Source organism: Clarias gariepinus, chromosome 17 (genome assembly GCF_024256425.1).
Source record: "Clarias gariepinus isolate MV-2021 ecotype Netherlands chromosome 17, CGAR_prim_01v2, whole genome shotgun sequence".
In the NCBI taxonomy this organism is placed as follows: Eukaryota; Metazoa; Chordata; class Actinopteri; order Siluriformes; family Clariidae; genus Clarias; species Clarias gariepinus.
This window is the reverse complement of record NC_071116.1, coordinates 14,563,930-14,587,065: the sequence shown is the minus strand read 5'-3', so window position 1 is coordinate 14,587,065 and position 23,136 is coordinate 14,563,930. Positions and strand designations below refer to the sequence as shown.

Sequence of the window (23,136 nt, the reverse complement as noted above, 5' to 3'; positions counted from 1 at the left end):
ATAAACTCTCTCAAACTCTCTTAAAACTCTCTCATATAATCACAGCGCTGTGTTCTCTTCATCTCTCCACCACGAGGCTTTTTCCAGTTTCTCTTTTATGTCGGATCACATGACCCGACATGCATCAGGTTTCCCTCCCACAGCAGCAGCACATGCTTGCGAGAGCTTAACCCCAAAACTAAACACTGCAATCGGACTAAAACCTTATCGGGTTCATTTCCCGGCACAGGTGAGCTTTATCAGGTATTAATTAGTTTCCTGCTGTATAAAAAATGAACCTTTTATGTGGCTGCGCTACAACAAGTGCAGTAGGACATAAGGATAGTTTTTCCCTCTCGGCTCTTGACGAAGGCGGTCGCATCTGCTCTCCCTCCCTTATCTCTCCCCGCTTGCTTCTCTTGTCTGTCTTGTGAATACTATTCAGAGACTCTCCTCGTCTTGCTCTTGAAAATTAAAAAGGAATATGGATTTGATCAACTGGTCTCTGAATGCAATTGACACGATCTTCTCGACGAGAAATGTGGGTTCTGGGGAACCTACTTGTCCTGCTGGGACGTTTGCTGCTGGATACACGATGGACAGTTGGGAGAAGTGGCGCATTGTGTGCCTGGCCGCACTGTCTCTGGAGGATGTTGAAGATATCTACCTATTCGGAACTCTGATAACTGGGATTCTGCTGATTGGATTAGGTGGGATACTTGGATATCGAAAAATCTTAAAAGCAGTCAGTCTCAACCCCAAGAGACTGGCTGGCTGGGAAATAGTGGTGACGAGAGCTGTCGGTAATCAGACTGTGGTTCTGGACCGCAAATTGGATAACATCTTGGAGAGACTAGCAGCTATGCAACGTGATTTGGACAGACCTGCAGACCAGTGATGGACATTAAATATCTGTGAAATTGGCAGATATTGTTCGAAACCTGAAAAATATGATTTTCTTTTTCGGCTGCCCCTTTTTTCTTTCCAGCTACTGCATTCAAGGCCGTGGCTGGAGTCATAACAAACTCCCCAAAGACCAAGATAACGAGACGCTCTGGAATCCTACTCCCTCCCCCTTCAAGGACACCTGGCGCAGACTATTACGGGATGTTACAGGCTTACAAACTGATACGCACGCACTCACGCATACACATAACAGCTACAGATAGACACTCTACCTTCCCCATATCCAACGCCTTCGTGTGCTTATTCCCTTCAGTGTGGGCAGGCGGAATCGGGACCAGCACTCTCTAGCTGCAGGGACTGGAGCTGTTTGCCTACACTGGACATTTCCTATCCCCTGTACCCTAATCGTTAGAATGTTTATGTCTTGTGTTTACATGTTTTTATGTGCTTGTTGCTGAGGTATTTTTGTACCCCTGATCGCACACTGCCCTTTTCGAAGGACAGTCTGGGAGGGGATTTTTTACCCTCGTTATCCTAATGTATCTATTTCTTATCTTCTATGATGGCGCCGGTTAGGTGGCTGCCGTCGCGACTCTGTGGTCGCACAAAATCATTTCACTGCATATTGTACTCTGTATGATGGTGTATGTGACAAATAAAATTTGAATTTGAATTTGAAGTGGATGTGAAACCCAGCATTTGAAAGCATAAAATCATGCAGTTTCTTTTTTAAACATTTTCATGCAGCACTTGCCTTGTACTTTTTTTTTGCCTACTAATTGGCAATACATGTTTGTGTAAAGGTCAATAAATTACTAAAGTCTAAACTGAACATTAAAAGCTGGCTTTTTAATTATAAGTGCTTTCTAATCTGGAAAATAACACCAGCTGTCAAACACAGCTTCCTTGATGTTGAGGTAATGAAAACAATAAAAACCTGGAATTACGGCTATAATAAGGAATATGTATAGTACAAAAGGTAAAAACCTTACCAGTGGAAAAGTATTCAATATAGAAAACTTTAAAGCACACTAAAGTTTGAGCTACAGTAGATCCACCTTTAATATACAGTGGTGTGAAAAACTACTGTATTTGCCCCCTTCCTGATTTCTTATTCTTTTGCATGTTTGTCACACAAAATGTTTCTGATCATCAAACAAATTTAACTATTAGTCAAAGATAACACAAGTAAACACAAAATGCAGTTTTTAAATGATGGTTTTTATTATTTAGGGAGAAAAAAATCCAAACCTACATGGCCCTGTGTGAAAAAGTAACTGCCCCCTGAACCTAATAACTGGTTGGGCCACCCTTAGCAGAAATAACTGCAATCAAGCATTTGCGATAACTTGCAACAAGTCTTTTGCAGCGCTCTGGAGGAATTTCGGCCCACTCATCTTTGCAGAATTGTTGTAATTCAGCTGTATTTGAGGGTTTTCTAGCATGAACCGCCTTTTTAAGGTCATGCCACAACATCTCAATAGGATTCAGGTCAGGACTTTGACTAGGCCACTCCAAAGTCTTCATTTTGTTTTTCTTCAGCCATTCAGAGGTGGATTTGCTGGTATGTTTTGGGTCACTGTCCTGCTGCAGCATCCAAGATCGCTTCAGCTTGAGTTGACGAACAGATGGCCGGACATTCTCCTTCAGGATTTTTTGGTAGACAGTAGAATTCATGGTTCCATCTATCACAGCAAGCCTTCCAGGTCCTGAAGCAGCAAAACAACCCCAGACCATCACACTACCACCACCATATTTTACTGTTGGTATGATGTTCTTTTTCTGAAATGCTGTGTTACTTTTACGCCAGATATAACGAGACACGCACCTTCCAAAAAGTTCAACTTTTGTCTCGTCGGTCCACAAGGTATTTTCCCAAAAGTCTTGGCAATCATTGAGATACTTTTTATCAAAATTGAGACGAGCCTTAATGTTCTTTTTGCTTAAAAGTGGTTTGCGCCTTGGAAATCTGCCATGCAGGCCGTTTTTGCCCAGTCTCTTTCTTATGGCGGAGTCGTGAACACTGACCTTAATTGAGGCAAGTGAGGCCTGCAGTTCTTTAGATGTTGTCCTAGGGTCTTTTGTGGCCTCTCGGATGAGTTGTCTCTGCGCTCTTGGGGTAATTTTGGTCGGCCGGCCACTCCTGGGAAGGTTCACCACTGTTCCATGTTTTTGCCATTTGTGGATAATGGCTCTCACTGTGGTTCGCTTGAGTCCCAAAGCTTTAGAAATGGCTTTATTACCTTTACCAGACTGATAGATCTCAATTACTTTTGTTCTCATTTGTTCCTGAATTTCTTTGATTCTTGGCATGATGTCTAGCTTTTGAGATGCTTTTGGTCTACTTCTCTGTGTCAGGTAGCTCCTATTTAAGTGATTTCTTGATTGAAACAGGTGTGGCAGTAATCAGGCCTGGGGTGACTACAGAAATTGAACTCAGGTGTGATAAACCACAGTTAAGTTATTTTTTAACAAGGGGGGCAATCACTTTTTCACACAGGGCCATGTAGGTTTGGATTTTTTTTCTCCCTAAAGAATAAAAACCATCATTTAAAAACTGCATTTTGTGTTCAATTATGTTATCTTTGACTAATAGCTAACAGTTTTTGATTAGCAGAAACATTTAAGTGTGAAAAAACATGCAAAAGAATAAGAAATCAGGAAGGGGGCAAATAGTTTTTCACACCACTGTATGTAGCTAAGCCCGGCCCACAATTCACACCTTAAGGAAGCCAGAACTACTCTTGATTAATTACCTGAGAACAATTTACTTTAGACCTACTTCAATCACACTGCAATCAACACTACCAAAGAGCAAAAACTAGGTATACAGTAAAAACCGTACAAAAGTTAAAAACCTACCTTACCAGTGGGGAAGAATCCAATATAGAAAACTTTAAAGCATACTTATACCTATTTAAGCATACTTACACCTATTTTTCCATCGTAAGTATTACTCATTATTAAGTATATTAAAAGTATATATTAAATATATATTAAGTATATCTTTAAATATTGGACATAAAAACTGATTTAATCTAATAGTTCATTTATTGTGACGTAATTGAAAGCCATGAGGTCTTACACTTGGAAGCCATTTTGTAAATAGTTTTAAAAAAATTGTCATTGGTGCTACAGTTATTAGTGTTAACAGGAAAAAAGGTGACACCAGTTATTAAATGTATTTACAGCTGCATTAAGCTATACTTTTGTAAATTTAAAAGTTTGAAAAGTTATTGCTATTAAAGAAGTTCTATGTGTGGAAAAAGTAATTCCACCTTTTCTGTAGAATGACTCCATCTAGTAGTGGCACAGATGTAAACACAGATTCAAAGGAGGAACCATTAAACTCTGGCTCGAGTTTTACGTCGGAAATATTTTCTCGTAGTACTGGACGTATATGGACGCGGCAGGTAGATTTTGGTTGCGTTTAGCTACAAATGAGACACGTCGGGTTTTATGAGGATTTAACACGACATGCTAAGTGGAGCTAAATCATTCTTTAGAGCTGTTTAATTAGACGGTTACATATGTATATAAATACCTCACCATGTCAGCTAAGCTAATCGCTATGTTTTGATAACGTCAAACATTCAGTAGCGTGGAATGCTGTCATGAACACCAAACTTGTTTATATCTGATTTACATTAATATAATTTTTACAGCCTGAATTTTACCGTAGGATATCACAGTGTATTGTGCGGACACTAGTCTGTGTGTCTACAATGTTTAAGCAGTGCTTGTACTTGCAGTGTATAAAGACAGCTGGTTTAATTTAACACGTTAGTGCACAGATTCTCTGGTTTAGAGTAACACCAAGTTAGTGTTTTTTTCTGTTCACATAACTTAGACCTTATTAAACTAATTTGCAGTTGTGTTAGAGCAGGAAAAACACTCAGATGTGCAGGATTGGGTTTCTCCTGGACCAGGGTTGGAATGATGGCAGTGGTAAAGGATGTTAACCTTTTCCTCAGAGTGATTTTGTTCTCTGTATCAGATCAGAACCTTCAGCTATGTCGATGTTATCACATGGATTTAAAAGCAGCAAGCAAGACTTCACATTTGGGCCATGGAAAGTCACCTCAGCAAAAACCCATATTATGAAATCTAAAGATATCGAGCAGTGAGTTGTTGTTTTTTTAATATATGCATGCACAACAAGTCGGGTTATCTCTGTTAAATTTAAAAATGTATTTGATGATCTTAGTCATGTAAGTGTAACAAATATGCAAAAAAAAAAAAGCAGGAATGGACAAAAACTTTTTCATAGCTCACATATGTGTATACAGAAGTGTATACACGCTTCAGAAAAATAAAAACTTGTATCAATATCTTAATACTAAATTCATTATATACTATTATACTATACTATTCATTATATACTAAAATACTATTTTTCTTTCCTGAAGTGTGTATAGCCTTTTTTATGGCTAACTCATATATATATATATATATATATATATATATATATATATATATACACACACACACACACACTTGCCCCTTCCTGATTTTCTTTTGCATATTTGTCACACTTCCATGACTAAGATCATCACACTTTTTTTCATATTACACAGAGATCCCCCCCAATAAATAGAAAATGCAGTTTTTAAATGATGTGATGATTTAGGATTATTTAGGGGGGAAAACTATCCAAACCTACCTTTAGTTCCAGTTGCCAAACCCAAGCCTGATTAATGCCAGACCTGTTGACTTAAGAAATTACGTAAATAGAACCTGTCTGACACGGTGAAGCATGCTAAAAGATCTTTTTTTTTAAATAAATAAATAAAACACATGAGCCTTCTCAGGAGGGTCCGGCCCCAAACTTACTCAAAGAGATCAAAAACATTTCATCCATGAGTTCATTAAAGAAACCAGAACAACATCTAAAGAACTGTGGCTCTCACTTGCCTCAGTTAAGGTCAGTGTTCATGACTAAACAATAAGAAAGAGACTGGGCAAAAATGGTCTCAGAAAGTTCTGCGGCAAAAGCCACTGCTGACTAGAAAGAACACAAAGGCTTGTCTCACAAAAAATATCTTGATTATCTATGGACAAATATTCTATGGACTGACGAGAAGCATTTTGGAAGGCGTGTATCCTGTTATGTCTGGTGTAAAACTAACACAGTGTTTCCTAAAAAGACCATCATACCACAGTCAAATCTTCACCACCAGTAGTGTGATGACCTGGGCCTGGATGACTTGCTTGATAGTGCTCTACCAGAAAATTCTGAATAGAATGACCAGACATCAGAACGTGACCTCGATCTTTCAATAGCTCACATCTGAATGGCTAAAAAAAGATTTACCTAGTCAAAATCCAGACTTAAATACGATTGAGATGTTGTGGCATGACCTCAAACAGGCTGTTTGCTTAAAACTATTTTACAAAGAAGAATGGGACAAAATCCCTTCACAGTATTGAGTGAAAGACTCATTGCCAGTTATCTCAAGCTCTTGATTGTAAACCTAATAACTGGTAGGGTGGCACAACCATTTCTTAGGTTTACGGGCAGGTGTGGACAGCTTTTTCTCTGGTTATTTTTATGTAATATTAAAATTTAGTCTGATGATGTGAATGATTTAAATATGCCAAAATCAGAAAGAGAAAAATACTTTTTCTTGGCACTGTAGAATCTATTACATCTTTGAACTGATTTACGTTTGTGCTGATCATGCTTCTGCTGATTTCCTGCAAAGGTTAGCGGAGGAGATGCACATGCCGTCTCTCCCCGAGATGCTTTTTGGAGACAACGTGCTGCGCATTCAGCATAACGAAGGCTTCGGCATCGAGTTCAACGCTATCGATGCCCTCAGGCGTGTCAACAATTTACGAGACTCTGTGCAAGTCGCATGTGCCCAGGAGTGGCAGGAAAGCAGGTGAGACTTGACAAGTGAAACACAAAATAATATCAAGTTATTCAAACTTATTTAATATGCAATTTTTTAATGTGTTTTGCTGCAGAGCCGATTCTGAGCACAAGGATGTAGTAAAGCGGTATGACTGGACGTACACAACAGATTACAAAGGCACATTGCTTGGTGAAGACCTGCAGATAACAGTAATTTGGCACGATATCGTCATTATTATGTTTTTTTCTATAAAGTTTTAACAAAGTTTATCTATCAGTTCTAAAAGATGTGTGTATGATGCTCAGGTGTCTCCTACATCAGACCGGATAGACCTGGAGAAACTGAAGGCTCGGGAGCAGATCATGTTCTTTGATGACGTGTTGTTGTTTGAGGACGAGCTTCATGATCATGGTGTATCTATGATCAGTGTGAAAATTGTACGTCATGACCATTTCTTTTGCATTATTTGAGAATGTGTTGGTAGTTACTAACTCAGTGCCGTGTGCACGCATGTGTGTTTTAGAGAGTGATGCCAACTAGTTTCTTTGTGCTGCTGCGCTTCTTCCTGAGAGTGGATGGAGTTTTGATTCGGATCAACGACACGCGGCTCTATCATGAGGCAAGCAAAGATTGTTTTTCCAGCTACATACTCTGATTAAAACATACAGTCAGATTACCTTTTTCAGAAAGAATGCCATAGCAGGACAGATTATGTGCCTAAAAATTTTTTTGATGCACCTTTTTATACAAATGTGAACTGAGATTTCTCAGTTACTGAAATTAACAAATTATATACTGGTGAAATTATTTCAGTGGAGCAAATTTCTTCTTTTCTTAGATCATGCTTATGTTTGAAAAACAAACAAGTATGTAAATCTGTTATCCAGCACAGACAAAACTCAGTGATAAATGTCAATCTAGCGAACTTTATAACTTCTGAATGAAACTTATTAAAATGCTTTTTGATAGCAAGTGGTCAAACCAGGACTTTTGATTGTGCAGAATAACAGAACATTTATGAGGGTAAAGACTCCCTTTATTTCTCTATATAATCTCCTACTACAATAAAGCACTTATTGCAGCGAACCAGTGCTTGGAGACCGTCAAGGTAGAAAGTTTTCTTCAGTACGTCAGAGCAATGATTAGACTGCAGCTGACAAGTTATCCATTGATGGCAGTGGGCTCTGAGCCACCATGGCTGGGATTGTCATTCACGGACATTCAGCTTTCTTTAAAAACGTTTGCACAGTACAGACGTTTTACTGAGGCTAAGAGTCTCATGACTGTACTGTGCTTCTGTAAATGTCAATTTGTTTTACGCCTTCATTCACGAGAAATTTCATCACAAGTCCCGGTTTAAATTAATCACCCTTTATAGAATTAATAAGCATGTTTTCTCTTTGAACATATATTCCATATACAGGACATAGCATGATTGGGTATCAATATTTAATCTTGCATATTAATATAACTGATGTTTCTAGATGCAATGTAAAATGTGTATGTAACTACGATTTAAAATACATCTCGCTAAGTGTTTAATTTCAGCTTTTGTTTATGCCTTCTTAGCCCTGAAATTAACTCTGCTCCATCCTGTTCAAAAGGCTGTTCAAGGCACTCCTGCTGCATTGGATTCAGAATTTATTTAACTTAGAATTGATTCCCAGTCAGGTACTCAGGATGGTCTACTTAACCCAGAGTTTAGCATGTGATTTTAAATTACCATGGCTACTTACAGCATCAGTAATAAACAAAGCAATATCTCTTACTTTAAAGAGTTATGCTGCAAATCCAAGTATGTGCTCCAGGTTATTTTAACATACACATGCTCGCTGGTTGTGTCTGCATGTAAAAACACTAAGGAGGTAAACACTGAATCACTCATCACAGTTGATTTTTGCCAGTGATATTCAATACAGACAAATATTTGTGTTTTTTAACTCAAATTGTGCCTCAATTGCAAAAAGGACATAGTCAAGTACAGACTGTTCCATTCAGAGGTAACATAAATGCAGAGTAATTTTTTTTTTTTTTTTTTTTTTAAGGTTAAGGGACTTTCTGTTTAAGATGAATCAGTCTCTGCATTAAAAACAGTAAAGACTGCTATGCATAAATGATCAAATACTCTGTTGACCTGCAGGCTGGGAAAAACTACATGTTGCGGGAGTTCAGCTCACGAGAAAGCAAAGTGTCAGCTCTAAAGGTAAGAGACGCACTACCAATCTAGACTGCTGAACTGACGTGAAAGGCCAGAAATGTTTGTAACTTCAAAAGCAAAGCAACGCAACATTACCATAAAGTTTTGCAAATGCATATTCAGTAATTACTAGACAAATTGATGGAAACTCCTGCTCATTTATGCAGTTACACAATCAGCCAAACGTGTAGGAGCAGCACAATGCATAAATCATGTGGAGACAGGTCAAGAACTTCACACCAAACATCCTGAATCCTGAATTTGCGAGGATTTCCAAAAATTATTTGCAGCAGTCTCTGGAGTTTATACTGAATGCTTATATGCACACCCCCTGGACATTTCTATTTATATTCAACTTCATTCCCACACCAAAATTCTATAAATTCTATATTTTTATATTGTACAGCTGTTTTTCTTATTTTCTATATTTTTTCATATATTTTTCTTATTTTTCTATATTTTTTCATATATTTTTCTTATATTGTATATTTTGTACCGTACAGTTATTTTATTCCATTCTATTTTATTATTATTTTTATTTTATTATTTCTTAGTTAAATTAACCTTATATTTTTTTTTTCATATTTATTTCCTATTTATAGTATTTTATTTTAAGGTCACAGGCAGCCATTTAAGCATTTCACTGCATATCGTACTGTGTATCACTGTGTATGTGACAAATAAAATTTTTAATTTGATATGACGAGCCCTTCCATAATAGAAAATGCCTTGATGAAAGGGATGAGAGAGGTCGATGGCCAGAGCTGACAGGAAGGTTTTGGCAAATCAAATTTCTCATTACAACCATGGTGAACAGAGGAGCATCTTGGAACAGCAGACAGCTGTACTCTGATGACTTGTGACTTGTACCTGAGCCAATAATGAAAGTGGACCGCATATTAATTTAAACACCTCTCCTGGTATACATAACTTCCAGCCTCCTAACGCTCAATAAGACTGAAAATCAATCCCTGCCATCCGATATCACCCAAATGTGGATGGGTTACCTGCTGAGTCTGGTTCCTCTCACTGTTTCTTCCTGTTGCCATCTACGAGTTTTTCCTTGCCACCGTCACCCTTGGCTCACTCATCAGGGACTATCTGATTATTTTAATGTATTTGTTGATATTTCCTCATACATTTCAAACTCACTCACTCACTCATCGTTTATACTGCTTTATCGTGTATTTAGGGTTTGAGCCTATATTGGACACAGGGTGATTAAAACTGGACAACTGAATGAATCCTGAATTTATTTTTGGAAATCCTGGCAAATTCTGATGTTTGGTGTGACCAAGGTAAACTGTTACCTGATCTTCAGCTGTCTAAACTCTACAGACTGCTCAGAAACCAAATGTTTCTGAAATACTTATACCCAATCTATCTGACAAACCACCATGCCACTGTCCAAGATCATGTTTACTCATTGTAGTGTTTAATGTTAACATTGAGACAATGTGTTGTGCTGCTGCTACATGTTTGCTTGATTGGATATTTACATAAATGGGTAAAGGTTTATCTAATGTTATAATTGCTGATGCATTGATCTTTAGTAACACCTCTATTGTTTCAGGGACTACGCAACCATTGAGGACCTTTAATAAAACCTTTAATACCCACATTATTATTTATTTCATTTACTTGTTGTTTGTCTTCATGCCGCTTTCTTTTCTCTCTGCAGCATGTTCCTCCTGCCTTTTACACAGACCCTAATGAGATTGTTCAGCATTTACCACTAACACTCACAGAGTGTGAGAAACTCGAGTTCCCAGAGTCACAGCCACCAACCGGATCTCCACAGTGACGCACAGACTACATGTCAAACCTCAGAGTGCTGATCTAGGATCAGTCTGTTGCCTCTTACTGCACACAGCTATATACATGCAATGCTCACTGAACCCATATCAGCATTCAGACATGGAGGAATTTGATGCCTGTGAACCCTGAAATGGAGCTGTAACAAGCTGCAGGGAGGTATGTTCCTAGAATGCAGGTCCATCAGCTCCCAGCTCTCTCTAAAGACTTTTCTAATTAATAAAACACTCACTGTCATCCTCGAGTCAGAGTCTCTGTTACTGGCTCATTAAATCTGTTTGAGATGTATTCACACAGTGTAACCAAAATGGTTAGTTTTGTTTTTTTTTTTAAATCAAGTAGAAAAGGTAGTTTTTTATCATTTTGAGGGATGCTGGGAAACAAGAATTGCAGAATGATTTATTAAAAGTATGTGTTCGTAATTGTCACTCTTCTGTGTGTTGTGTTTATTTAAAAGAAATAGCTGGATAAAGGTTAAGGTTGTAAATGTAAAGTTGAAAGCAGTTGACATTCCATATGCAATTGGAGTACGCAGATTCAAAACAATCAGTAACTTTAGATGACATGATCACGTTTATTAAGGCTACAGTAATTGCTCAGAGTATGGCAATGTAAATCAAGACGGGTCTAGTGCACTGTTTATGATTACCTGTAATAAAAAAATGGAGTGTGTATACTGTATATAATAATTTTACAGGAATTTACTTGGGAGCAGTGCAGGTCATGTCTTTTAGTCACTAGAAAAGTTTACATCCAAGCACTGGGAGAACATGTAAACTCCACACCCACACACAGCCCTGAAGGCGTGGGACCACTCACATTAGCTCACAAAATTAGCACACAAAATTTCTCTTGATATGTTTTTCTAGAAGATATTGTTCGTTCAGTGAGAAAAAGAAATGTTAATATGAAACAGAGAACATATTAATATGAAATATTTTTTGTAAGTTGGAGGGAAAAGAAAGCAACGAAAAATAAAGCAAGTACAAGTAATATGTGCTCAGTTTTGCAGTTAATAAAACCCAGACAAGTAAAAGGGGTTTATTCTTACAAAAGACATTTAATGCCATGTGTTCCATTACTAAGAATTCAATTCACTTTTATGGTTCTTAATACTGGTTCTTAATTTGCCAGTATAAAGAACCATAAAAGGAAATTTCAGAGAACACTCAAAATTTCTGTTTTTAACTTGATAAAAGCTTAGTTCCAATAAACAGTATAAAAAATACTGTAGTACAGTAAATTCACAGATATACTGTATACACTGGGTTACTAGGTTCATAACTATGTGCCATCAGTCAAACACAGTTGAGGAGGGTTTTTTTTTGCGTGTGTGGTTTGGGGGGGTTGGACTAATATCAACCTGCAGAGGACTTCCTTCACACACACACCATGTGCTTCTTTAATATTGATTCTGTGTACTCAGGTTGCTGACCAGCATTGCTACCTGATATTTTTACAGTATATCTTACCTACGCAATATTCCCAAAAGTATATTAACCTGATCATCAGGGCCAGCAGTCTTTTCTAAGCTGGTGCCACAAAGCTGAAGCACAATCATACAGAATTTCTTTGTAGGCTTTAGCATTATGATTTCCCTTTAAGAGGCTCAAACTTGCTTCAGTATCACAACACACCAGTGCACAAAATAAAGCCTCATGAACATATTTAAAACGGATAGAATGCTAGCACTCGAGTGTTCTGTACAGAGTCCTGACCTTAACCTAATTGGGACGAACTGGAACGCTGACTTCACCCAGACCTCCTTACCAGACACCAGTGCCAGACCTTGTTAAGGCTCTTGTAGCTAAATGAAAATAAATCCTCACAAACTGTAATGGAATCCCTCCTATAATAGTAGAGGATATTATAACAGAAAAGGCAACTTAACCTGGAATTGGATATTCAGTAAGCACACAGCCAGGTGTTTTAAACGTTTCACCATCTAGTGTGTATATTTTGGTCCGTCCACAACTCTCCATCCCATTTCAACACTCAATTATAATTCACACACTGCGGGCAATTTGGGAACACCATTTAGCCTAGCCTGCAGGTCTTTGGACTGTGGGAGGAAACCCACGAAACACAGGGAGAACATGCACAGAGACCCGAGGTGGGAATCGAACCCTCGACCCTGGAGGTGCAACGCGCCAGTGCTAACCACTACACCACGTATTTATATGGATGTACTGCATTTTGTGGTAAAACACTAAACTTTAAGTATTATTCTACAAGCAGTAATAGTTGCCCAATAGAAAGTAAGACGCGCGCAGGAGTGATTATTTGTGTCTGGATTTGCTCTGTTCGTCATTTCAGTGTTTAAACAGCACTATAACAGTCATGAGCAGTGTTGGGGAAGTTACTAAAAAAAAGTAATCAGATTACTAATTACGTTACTTTACAGTTACTTTAAAAACATTTGTCACGGCGCGCGCCTGTGATGAGCGTGCGCCTCAACCTGTTGTCGTTCCTCGCTCACTCCGTAGGCTCCCTACGTAGGCGTCGCCCCTGTAATTAATTTTAATGGAATTTGGGCTTTCTCCGCGTTACAGGTCTTCCTTTTCTCCCTCATTTAACCCTTCTCCTTCCCCGTTTTTTTTTCCCTGAAATAAAATTACCCATTTTCCCACCGTGTCCGTGTGTCTGTGGTGCCACCCGTGCAAAAAGTGTGAAACCGTTACAACATTAAATGTAAAACTAAAGCTTTTCGTAGATTGATTATTGCGCATGCTCGTTAACTGATGCTGCCACGCAAACGTGATTTTTTTTTAATGCATTTTGATAAATTGTCACTGATAAACACTACATTTGTAACGCTAGTAACGTAATGTTATTTACATTGGTAACTGTAATTAAATTAAATGCATTTAAAATGTAATACGTTACATTACTGCGTTATCAGTAAATAGATCACAGTAACGCGTTATACCCAACTCTGGTTATGAGAAATCATTTCCATCATGATGAATTAAACTGAGCAGTGCTTTCCAATAGTAACCGTTTGTTCAGAACACACGGTGGAACTTCAGTCAATACGTGTTTCTAGTCGGAGGCTTAGCGGCGTAACACGTGACTTTCACGTGGGACGCGGCGTGATTCTCTCTGCACTACTGCACCGCTTACCCTCATCTGCTTCAGTGACATCGTTATCGGAAGGTAGATTTTAATTCACTTTAAGTCTTATGTTTATCTAGCGAGCAGAAATAAGACTCGGTTTTATCAGTTAGTCTTCGTTTTATGAGCAGCTCAATCAGTCAGTACTGTAAACCAACCAACGTGGGGCATTTACACTATAATGAAAGAGATTTTTTAAATTATTATTTATTGTTAATAAATTTTGTCCTCCTGTATGTATTAAATCCTACCTTGTTCTAAGCGTCTCAGATCTTACTGCTTCTCTCCTTGCTGCATGACCCATCTCCTCATTATAGGTTTTATATAGCATAATATACATTTTGGCTAGAATAATGAATATTCTACACAGATCAGCCATAACATCATGTCCTTCTGCCTGATATTGAGTAGGTTCTCCTTTTGCCACTATAACAGTGATGCACTGTCTTTCTATCCCAACCAGTAGTAACATTTTCATCAAATATATAGTAGCTTTTCTATTAGATCAGACTACATGGGCCAGCCTACACTCCCCATGTGCATCAGTGAGCCTTGGCCACCCAAGACTTTATCACCAGTTCACAGTTTTTTGTTTTTGTTTTGTTTTGTTTTTTCTTCCTTAGATCACTTTTGATATGTCCTGTCCACTGCAGACTAGAAACATCACACAAGACCTGCAGTCATGAAGTTGCTCTGATCTAGTCCTCTAGCCATCACAGTTTGAACCTTCTCACTCACACACTCACTCATTGTCTATACCGGTGGTCCCCAGGACCCCAGGTCACGGGCCGCGAAAAAAAAAAAAAAAAAATTGCAATTGGAACTGCTCCGTGGAAATATTTTAAACGCACCCCGCTCCGAGAAAATATTTCGAACGCCCCCCCCTCGGCGAAAATGCTTTGAACGCACATCAGGCACCACTAATCCCCCCAACCTCCCTCTGGTCCGCGAATAATTTTTAGGATGATAACCAGTCCGCGGTGATAAAAAAGTTGGGGACCACTGGTCTATACCACTTTATCCTGTATACAGGTTCACAGTGGGCCTGGATCCTATGCCAGTAGGCTTAGAGCACAAGGTGGGGTACACCCTGGATGGGCACACATTCACATACAGACATGCTCAATCACACACTATGGACAATATTTGGACTGTGGGAGGAAACTGGAGCTCTTGGCTCCCACCAAGCACGAGAAGAACATGCACACGGGCAGGAATCGAACCCTGACCTTGGAGGTGTAAGGCAACAGTGCTAACCACCATGTCAAAGTCACTTAAATCCTTATGCTTGCCAATGCTTTTTTCCTGCTTCCAACACATTAACTACAGGAAAAAACGTTCACTTGCTGCCTACTATACCACACCCACTTCCAGCTGGCATTGTAACAAGATATTGAAAATGTAGCTATTGTGAGATGGGACAAATTGTGATTGCAAGACAATAGGGTCAGTGCAACTCCAAAACTGCAGCTCTTGTGGAACGTTTCCAGTCCGCAGTGGTCAGGACATACCAAAAGTCATCCAAAGAAGGAAAACAGGTGAACTGTCAAGGGTCATGGGTGGCCAAGACTAAATGATGCACCTAAGGAATGAAGGCTTGTCCGTGTAGTCCGATCCAATACTTCTGTAGCTCATATTAAGAAAACGGTTGATGCTGGTTCCAATAGAAAGCTTTTAGAATTACTGTTTTGGTGGCCCCATTCAATATTTGGTGGGTGGTCATAATGTCATGAGACACTAACCGAGATGTGTAATCTGTACAGGGATGCCTAAAAAAGGCAGATCAGCAGGAAGCTGTCATGGCAAGAAGAAAAATAAGAAAGAGGAGGAGGACACAGAAGTGCCTTCTAAACACAGAAAGACAGACCCCACCAGCCCTGCATCTCCACTGTGCTTTGACTCTCCAGCAAGCCTCTTCCAGAGTCTGATCTCACCCATGACTGTGGACGAGTTCTTCCTCAAGCACTGGGAGAAGAAACCGTTGCTGCTGCAGAGATCAGACCCAGCACTTGTGTCTTACCACCAGTCCCTCTTTCAGCTGTCAGATCTTAAACAGCTGTGTGTCCAGGGTCTGGAGTACGGCAGAGATCTGAACTTTGTGCGCTGCGTAAACGGCAACAAGGAAGTGATGAACAATGCGGGGCTAGTGAAATACAGCCGGCTGCGAAAGGATTTTAATGAGAAGAAAGCCACTATCCAGTTTCACCAGCCACAGAGGTTTAAGGTAAGCTGTGGAGCTTTTTAATCCAAGAATAAATTCAACGTGTTTGGTGTACTTTAAGATGGAATGTGTGTGTATTTGTGTGTTTCCAGGACGAGTTGTGGCATATACAGGAGCGACTGGAATGTTTCTTCGGGTCGCTGGTCGGATCCAATGTCTACATCACACCGGAGGGGTCTCAGGGCCTGCCACCTCACTATGATGACGTGGAGGTAGTACTAAAGAGCATGATCTTAGGCTTGTTTGATATTTAAGTGCTGTTAAGTGTCAGCAGTCCTATATGTGCGTTCTCACTGAGAGTAAATGAACAGTTGAGAATTTCATAAGTAACGTTAGCCTAAATTTAATTCATCTAAAAGGTTTTAGCCTTTGCTTCATTTCTCAGTAAAGTGGAAAATTCTTTTAACTAATGCAACAAAGATCAAGTATGTGTATGTCGTATACAGTGCCGTGAAAAAGTATTTGCGCCTTTCCCTGTGTGAAAAAAGTAATAGCCCTCTAAAACTATTCTACTTTTGCGGTAACTGCAATCAAGCGTTTGAAGTTACTGGCAAGAAGCCTCTTGCATCACTGTGGAGGAATTTTGGCCTACTTTTCTATGCAGAATTGTTTTATGAAAATTATCTGAATCATTTATTTGTGACAAATATGCCCCCCCCAGCCCTCCCCCCACCCAAAAAAAACCAGAAGGGGCCAATACTTTTTTCACAGCCGTTTATGTATGTTGTGAGTGTCCTGTAAATATGTACCCTGAGTGCTGAGTGCTTTCTTTGCCCCGGTGTAGGTGTTTATTCTGCAGCTGGAAGGTCAGAAGCACTGGCGCCTGTACGAGCCGACCGTCCCGCTGGCCCGCGAGTATAGCACAGAGCCTGAGGAGCGCATCGGAAAACCCACTCATGACATCATACTGAAGGTAATCACGCATTCCGATTGAATTATTTACAATTAGTTTAGAGTTTACAATTTAACTGCATGGACATGGACACTAATATATTAACATGTGCATTTATACAGTATGCCGAATCATTTAATCAGAATCGATCAACAATGTATTTTTCTCCAACTTTGATGTTAGGTTAGGTGTCCAGTCTTTTTTGACAATTCCCACGCTCTGCATTATAATTCAGCCTCGTCTGTGATTGGTGGAATGCTTTTTCAATTTGTAAAATGAAGAGCCAATCAGTGCCGCTTCCTCAGGCAGAGGCCCGTCCCGACCCGACCCGACCCGTGTGTAGACCAGAGTTTCCCGATCCAGAATGGAAGCTAAATTTTTCTCACAAAAGCTTGGAAAGTCTACCAAGACTAATCTGATTGCAGTATTTAAATTATATACCTTGACTTAAATTATATACCTTGACTGAACATGATGCACTGACCTCTGCTGCCCTCTGCTGATCATGCAGTGAACTGCATGTGTGCTCTGAAGACTGAATGTTTTCACTTCAGGAAAGAATTTTTAGTTTCTCTTTAATTTCCTTTCTTGGTACAATACTTGCACTGATGGACTAAATTGTTTTTACAATTTATTATCTTTTACAGACTATTTTCCACAGATGGACAGCTTTTTTACTATATCTTAAATTTGCTTCGATTGCATGTATTTTTTGATTATGCACCGTGTGTGTGTGTGTGTGTGTGTGTGTGTGTGTGTGTGTGTGTGTTTAGGCAGGTGATCTGCTGTACCTTCCCAGAGGAACCATTCACCAAGCGGACACACCCACAGGAGTAGAGCACTCCACGCACCTCACTCTCAGCACATATCAAATTATGTATGTGCATACACACACCTCCTGACCAAGTATTAATAACTCAGTTAGGTGCTAAAGAACCCAGCGTCCTACCTGGGATATGCAAAGAAAGATTTTCACTGTACTGTTATGTACTGTACCTGTATATGTGACAAATAAGGGCACTGGAGCTGGTTCATTTTCTTTAAACTATAATACTGTGTGTTTCTTTCCCAGGTCATGGGGTGACTTTGTGTTGGACATCTTCCCTGGTTTGATGTTTGACTCCATGAAGAACGACATCGGCTTGCGTCGTGGTTTACCCAGAAATCTCCTTACTGTAAGAACATTAATTTGTTTAGTTTTTGTTGTTGTATTTTTTATTTGTACTGCTTGGATAAAAGTGGGAGTGTTGCATCAGGAAAGGCATCAGGTGTTAAACTTGTGCCAAACTGACAAAAGCACCCGAAAGAAAGTTTACTGCCTAAGGTGATCACAATGACAGTTTTGAGTATGCTGCTTCTACACCATTTAGTACTTGAATTTTGTATGCTTTCTTGGATTCTCATAATTTCCAAGTCATGGAAAATGTTAGTTTTTCATAATAGTCAAATTATTGGCCTGTTTCAAGCAAAGGAATTCCTGGAATTGGGTTAAGAACTGTTCCAGTACATTATTAAAAACCTGGATTAAAACCAGAAGTAAGCTGCCAACTTTTCCAAAGAAAAATCATGAATGATGGTGACTGGCGATCACTTAAACACATGGCTTGATGTTGCATCATAAACAACCGGCAGTAGAAATCACAGCTATGTTTACTAGGGAAAGCAAAAGAATTTCCACACACATGTTAGGAACTCTCAGGATTTGGACTACATAGCTGTGTGGCCATAAGAAAACTACTCTTTAATGAGACTAATCGGAGAAAAGGCTTCGGTTTGGTAGGGAGCATAAAAATTGGACTATGGAGCACTTGAAAAAAGTTCATGAACATGGAACATCTGGATTCCAGAATGATATGAGGGTATGAAGGGATGGACAGTCATGCATAGTGGCCACTGTACAAGTCTCTAGAGGCAGTGTTATGATCTGGGGTTGCTTTAGTTGGTCTGAACTTAGCAGCATTATGTGGCAATAAAATGAAGCTAGTTGACGGCCTAAATGTATGTATCTTTTCTTCCTGAATGTCATGGGCATATTCCAGGAACTGTGAAGGAGAATAAATGTTGTGATGTTGCATGAAGTTGATGAAACAAGCCATGTCAGGGGTGATCCAACGAAATATTAGCACGTGGAACATTTTTTGTTGTTGTTGTTGGTTTCTTGCTGTTGGAAGGTCCCAAGGACAGAGAAGTTTGTGCTTCTGATTTTCTCTGTAAAATAAAAATCTGCCTTTTATTATTTTTGAGAGAAAAGAAAAGAGAGGCTGGTGAGGAAACGAATGTGTTATAGGCACTATAATATAATTCATAACAGGAACTAGCTTGATTCTTGGAAATTTGTCTACATTTAATGTAACTACAACGGGGTGAGAAGCATGACGTGCCTTTCTTACAACATTCTTGGCAAATTGCTGTGGTATAAGAAGAATAAAACATTTCAGGATCTATTGCTATTGGAAAATATTAACTTGAGGCTCTGCACTTTAGAATGTCACACCTCTCCACTCACCTGCTACATCTGTTATTACATGACAAGTTGGAAAGTAACATGTTAAAGAATGTGTCAACCTGTGTGATCCATGTTCACCTTTGCAGTCTGAAAAACTAGTCTCATCTTGTTAAATAATCCTGTTTCAATACTGACCTCATCGTTTCCCCTGTTTGATGTGTGTGTCAGTCTGCACACATGGGTTCTGAGGTAAAGAAGCAGGTGTGTACGATGCTGAGGAGTCTAGCCGACCAACTGGAGCAGGACGAACAGGATCTGCGCTCCTCCGAAATGAAAAAGGACTTCATCTCCAACAGACTCCCACCTTACCACCTGCAGGCAGAAGATCTCGCTCCAGGTGTGTGTGCAGTTTATATGATGAAATTAAATACAGTGGCGAGAAAAAGCATGTGAACCTTTTTGGAATTTTATGGTCTGCATTAATTTGTCATTAGGTGTGATCCGATCTTCATCTAATGTGCCTAAAATCATAACACATAAAAAAAAAAATCTGATTACTTCATTCAGCATTTAAAATGATGGTGGGAAAAGTAAGTGAACTTAATTATTATTAATTGTAATTAATAATAATTAATAACTGGTTGACACCTCCCCCCACAAATCATACACATGATAATTCAGACTTTGGAAGTCATGTGTATGACTGTCTTTAGGTCATTCCATAGCATCTCAATTGGGTTAAGATCTGGGCTCTGACTTGGCCACTTCAAAAGGCATATAATTTGTTTTAAAGCCAATTCTGTTGTGGACTTGCTCTGGTGTTTTGGCTCATTTTCCTCTTTGGGAATTCATCTTCCCCTCAATGTCTGAGAGCTGGCCACACCCTGATGCAACAAAGCAGGCCCAAACCATGATGTTTTCTCCACCATACTTCACGGTTTGAATTATGTGTTCATGATAATATGCAGTGTTCAATGCATATTATCATGCAATATGCAAATAGTTCAATCTTGGTTTTATTAGTGCACAAAACATTCAGATAATACCGCTGTGGAGTGTCACTCTGCCCTTCGCAAACGGCAGCAGTGTTTTTCTTAGTATGTTCTTCTTAATGGCTTCCTAATGGCTTCCTTAATGTGCTGTGGATTCATGAACATTGATGTCAATTCAGATGATGCCTTTAAATCTTTGCCGGTCACTCAGTGTTGTTCCTTTACCTCATTGATAAGGCTTCATTTTGCTCTTTGGGTCATTTTTACTGGGCGCCACTTATTGGTAGAGTAGCCGTAGTCCCAAAGTGTCTCGGTTTTCCAACACTGTTGAAACTTCTGGTGAAAAACTGGTCAACTTCTAAAGTCTTTGAATGACTTTGTAACCCTTCTAAAGGCTTTATGTAAATCAACAATTCTTGATGAAAGATGCTTTGAAATCTGTTGTGCAGAGCATACTTAAAAAGTTTGTGTGGTTTTTAATCAGTCAAAGTAGCTCTAGTCCACACCTCCAAACTGATTTTCTCCCGGTATGCTAACACCTGACTCCACTTAGCTTTTTGTCAATTTTCATGACTTGGATGAAGATCAGATCACATTTTATGAGGAATGAATGCAGAAAAACATGAAGTTCCAAAAAGTCCATATCCTTTTTTTGCGACCAGATAATGAACTAGAACATATTGTACACATGTCCTCTTAAAAGTGTTAAACAAAGTGATACACCTGCTAACAGAGGCCTTTATTTACCCTTTTTATTTAAGTTGGGAAGCTGCCAACGTTGGAGGACTCGGTGTGTGTGAGGTTCAGAGAGCACATTGTTCTAACACTGGAGCCGAGTCCAGACAAAACAGTACGTCCATTTCTGTTAAGTCAAGTATAATTTTGTTGGCATCATTTAAAAAAAAAAAAGTATTTTCCTTTAGGATGAAGCTATAAAGTTAGCAGCATTCGTGTTACACTCGCTCAGGAACAAAAGAGAGACACACATGATGGGGCCCCAAGATGATGATGATGATGATGAGGAGGAGGAGAAGGATGAAGGGGAAGAGGAAGAAAAGACAGTCCAGGTGACACACAAACACCCTATAAGTATAATGATTCTAACAGCAGGCTTTGTAAAGTATAAGAATTAAGCATCTAAATTGCATTATTTGTATAGAAGCATGGTGAAAATCAGCACTGAATGTTTTTATTTAAAAAAAAAATTAAGTTAAAGAAGAAGTGAAATGTTCGGTTATTCCTCAGTCACTATGGTTCACTCCTTAAATGAGAATTGAAATTTTCAAAACAACTTTCACATCATTTAGTCGCTTGTGCACGTCATAGAAGCAACTTCTCATTTTTATTAACTGATTGTGAACACTTTGGCACATTCATGCAGATGATTGTGTACAACTGTCAGCTTTTTTCCACATTATCAGTTGTTTAGGTTACTGTCTTTCTTTCATTTGATCAATTAATAAGCCAATCGGGTTTACTGAAATACCTAGCTGCCATGGATGCAGTATGTGAGGACGTTACAGCTAGGGCTGGGTATCGACCTTCGATACCTTTATCAAACCGACCAAGTTGATTTACTACTTGAGAATTGAAAAACACCAAATTTTGGTACCCAAGGAGTATGTCTCGTCAGTGATCTAGTAAGCAATTATAGATAATAGATAGGGAAGTCAGGAAGTGCAGAATAACAGCACTGGAGTCATCCGGCTCTGTATTTACATTTCTATTAAAGGAACATTTCAAATGTTTACAATTCTAAGTTAATATTTTTTTCTTTGTGCTGTACAGTGACTTAAAGTCTTGTTTTTTTATCTTCTGTATTGCAGTCACATGGTCTATCAACAAATTACAATGTAGTCAGTAAAAAGCATAAATTGAATCAAGCCCAATCCCTTTCAATCTTCCACATACAGTAAGGTGTAAATTTCTACTGCTGTAAATATATGCTGTACCAAGTGCAAGTATAAAAAAAAAAGAAATAAATGAAAAAAAACAAGATGGTCTGTAATATGATATTTATTTATTTGACAAGTTAGTTTTTTTGGGCACAGTTAATCCTTTCCACACTCGGTAAACGCACAGGACATTGGTGTCAATTTTTTTTTCCTTTCCATGCTTATATTTCTTCATTTCTGCTGCAGGGTCTGGACTTCCCCATGTCACACCTCCCTGCTTTGCAGCAGCTCCTGAGTGGAGAGCGACTCCGTGTGGCTGAGCTGCCGCTCCAGCAGGATGCTGATAAACTAGGCCTGGTCCTCGGGCTCTGGATAGAGGGATTGCTGCAGGTCTGCTAACTAGATGCGTTTTGATATCTACCCAATATACTGTAGAAAGTAATTGGGAAAAAAACTAAAATTGCTATTCCTGAGTACAAAGAAAACAGGCAATCAGATCTATCATTCTCTACCATGTGCAGTGAGTTGTGTGAGCCTTCAAACTTGGCCATTAGGTGCCTTAAAGGAATGTCATTCTGCTGTCTTCTGAGAATAAAGCACAAGTAATGACGATCGTGTAAAGTGTATAACTAAAAGCAGTACATGCCAACTTCTGACCTCATTTTCCATTCTTGTTCTGTGTGACCTTATATGTAATCTTGTTTATAAGTTGCACCGAGCAGCTTTGGACCGAGGGTACATGTCCAAGCCACCTGACCAGCAGATGGACGCAATAGTTCCACTGGAGAGTGACACACGAGACTATGTGTAACAGTAGAGGT

The 23,136-nt window shown here is 39.1% G+C and overlaps 2 protein-coding genes across 3 annotated transcripts; both read left to right on the top strand.

The window, feature by feature from the left end:
• The first annotated feature begins 4,262 nt into the window (after positions 1–4,262).
• Positions 4,263–11,183, top strand: tiprl (TIP41, TOR signaling pathway regulator-like (S. cerevisiae)). Of its 2 annotated transcripts, none has more exons than XM_053515636.1 (8): positions 4,263–4,298; positions 4,883–5,008; positions 6,591–6,770; positions 6,856–6,952; positions 7,049–7,180; positions 7,267–7,362; positions 8,884–8,946; positions 10,622–11,183. In XM_053515636.1, exons 2-8 carry the CDS (start codon positions 4,899–4,901, stop codon positions 10,742–10,744), a joined length of 801 nt encoding a protein of 266 aa, XP_053371611.1. In that variant the 5' UTR covers positions 4,263–4,298; positions 4,883–4,898; the 3' UTR covers positions 10,745–11,183. The 2 variants fall into 2 exon arrangements, with proteins under 2 accessions (XP_053371611.1, XP_053371610.1); XM_053515635.1 differs by lacking the exon at positions 4,263–4,298 and adding an exon at positions 4,351–4,369.
• A 2,960-nt stretch (positions 11,184–14,143) lies between these two features.
• Positions 14,144–22,925, top strand: riox2 (ribosomal oxygenase 2). The gene is made up of 10 exons (XM_053516010.1): positions 14,144–14,186; positions 15,633–16,093; positions 16,183–16,302; positions 16,875–17,003; positions 17,756–17,859; positions 18,055–18,157; positions 19,657–19,825; positions 21,182–21,270; positions 21,344–21,487; positions 22,562–22,925. Exons 1-10 carry the CDS (start codon positions 14,165–14,167, stop codon positions 22,712–22,714), a joined length of 1,494 nt encoding a protein of 497 aa, XP_053371985.1. The 5' UTR covers positions 14,144–14,164; the 3' UTR covers positions 22,715–22,925.
• Positions 22,926–23,136: the final 211 nt, after the last annotated feature.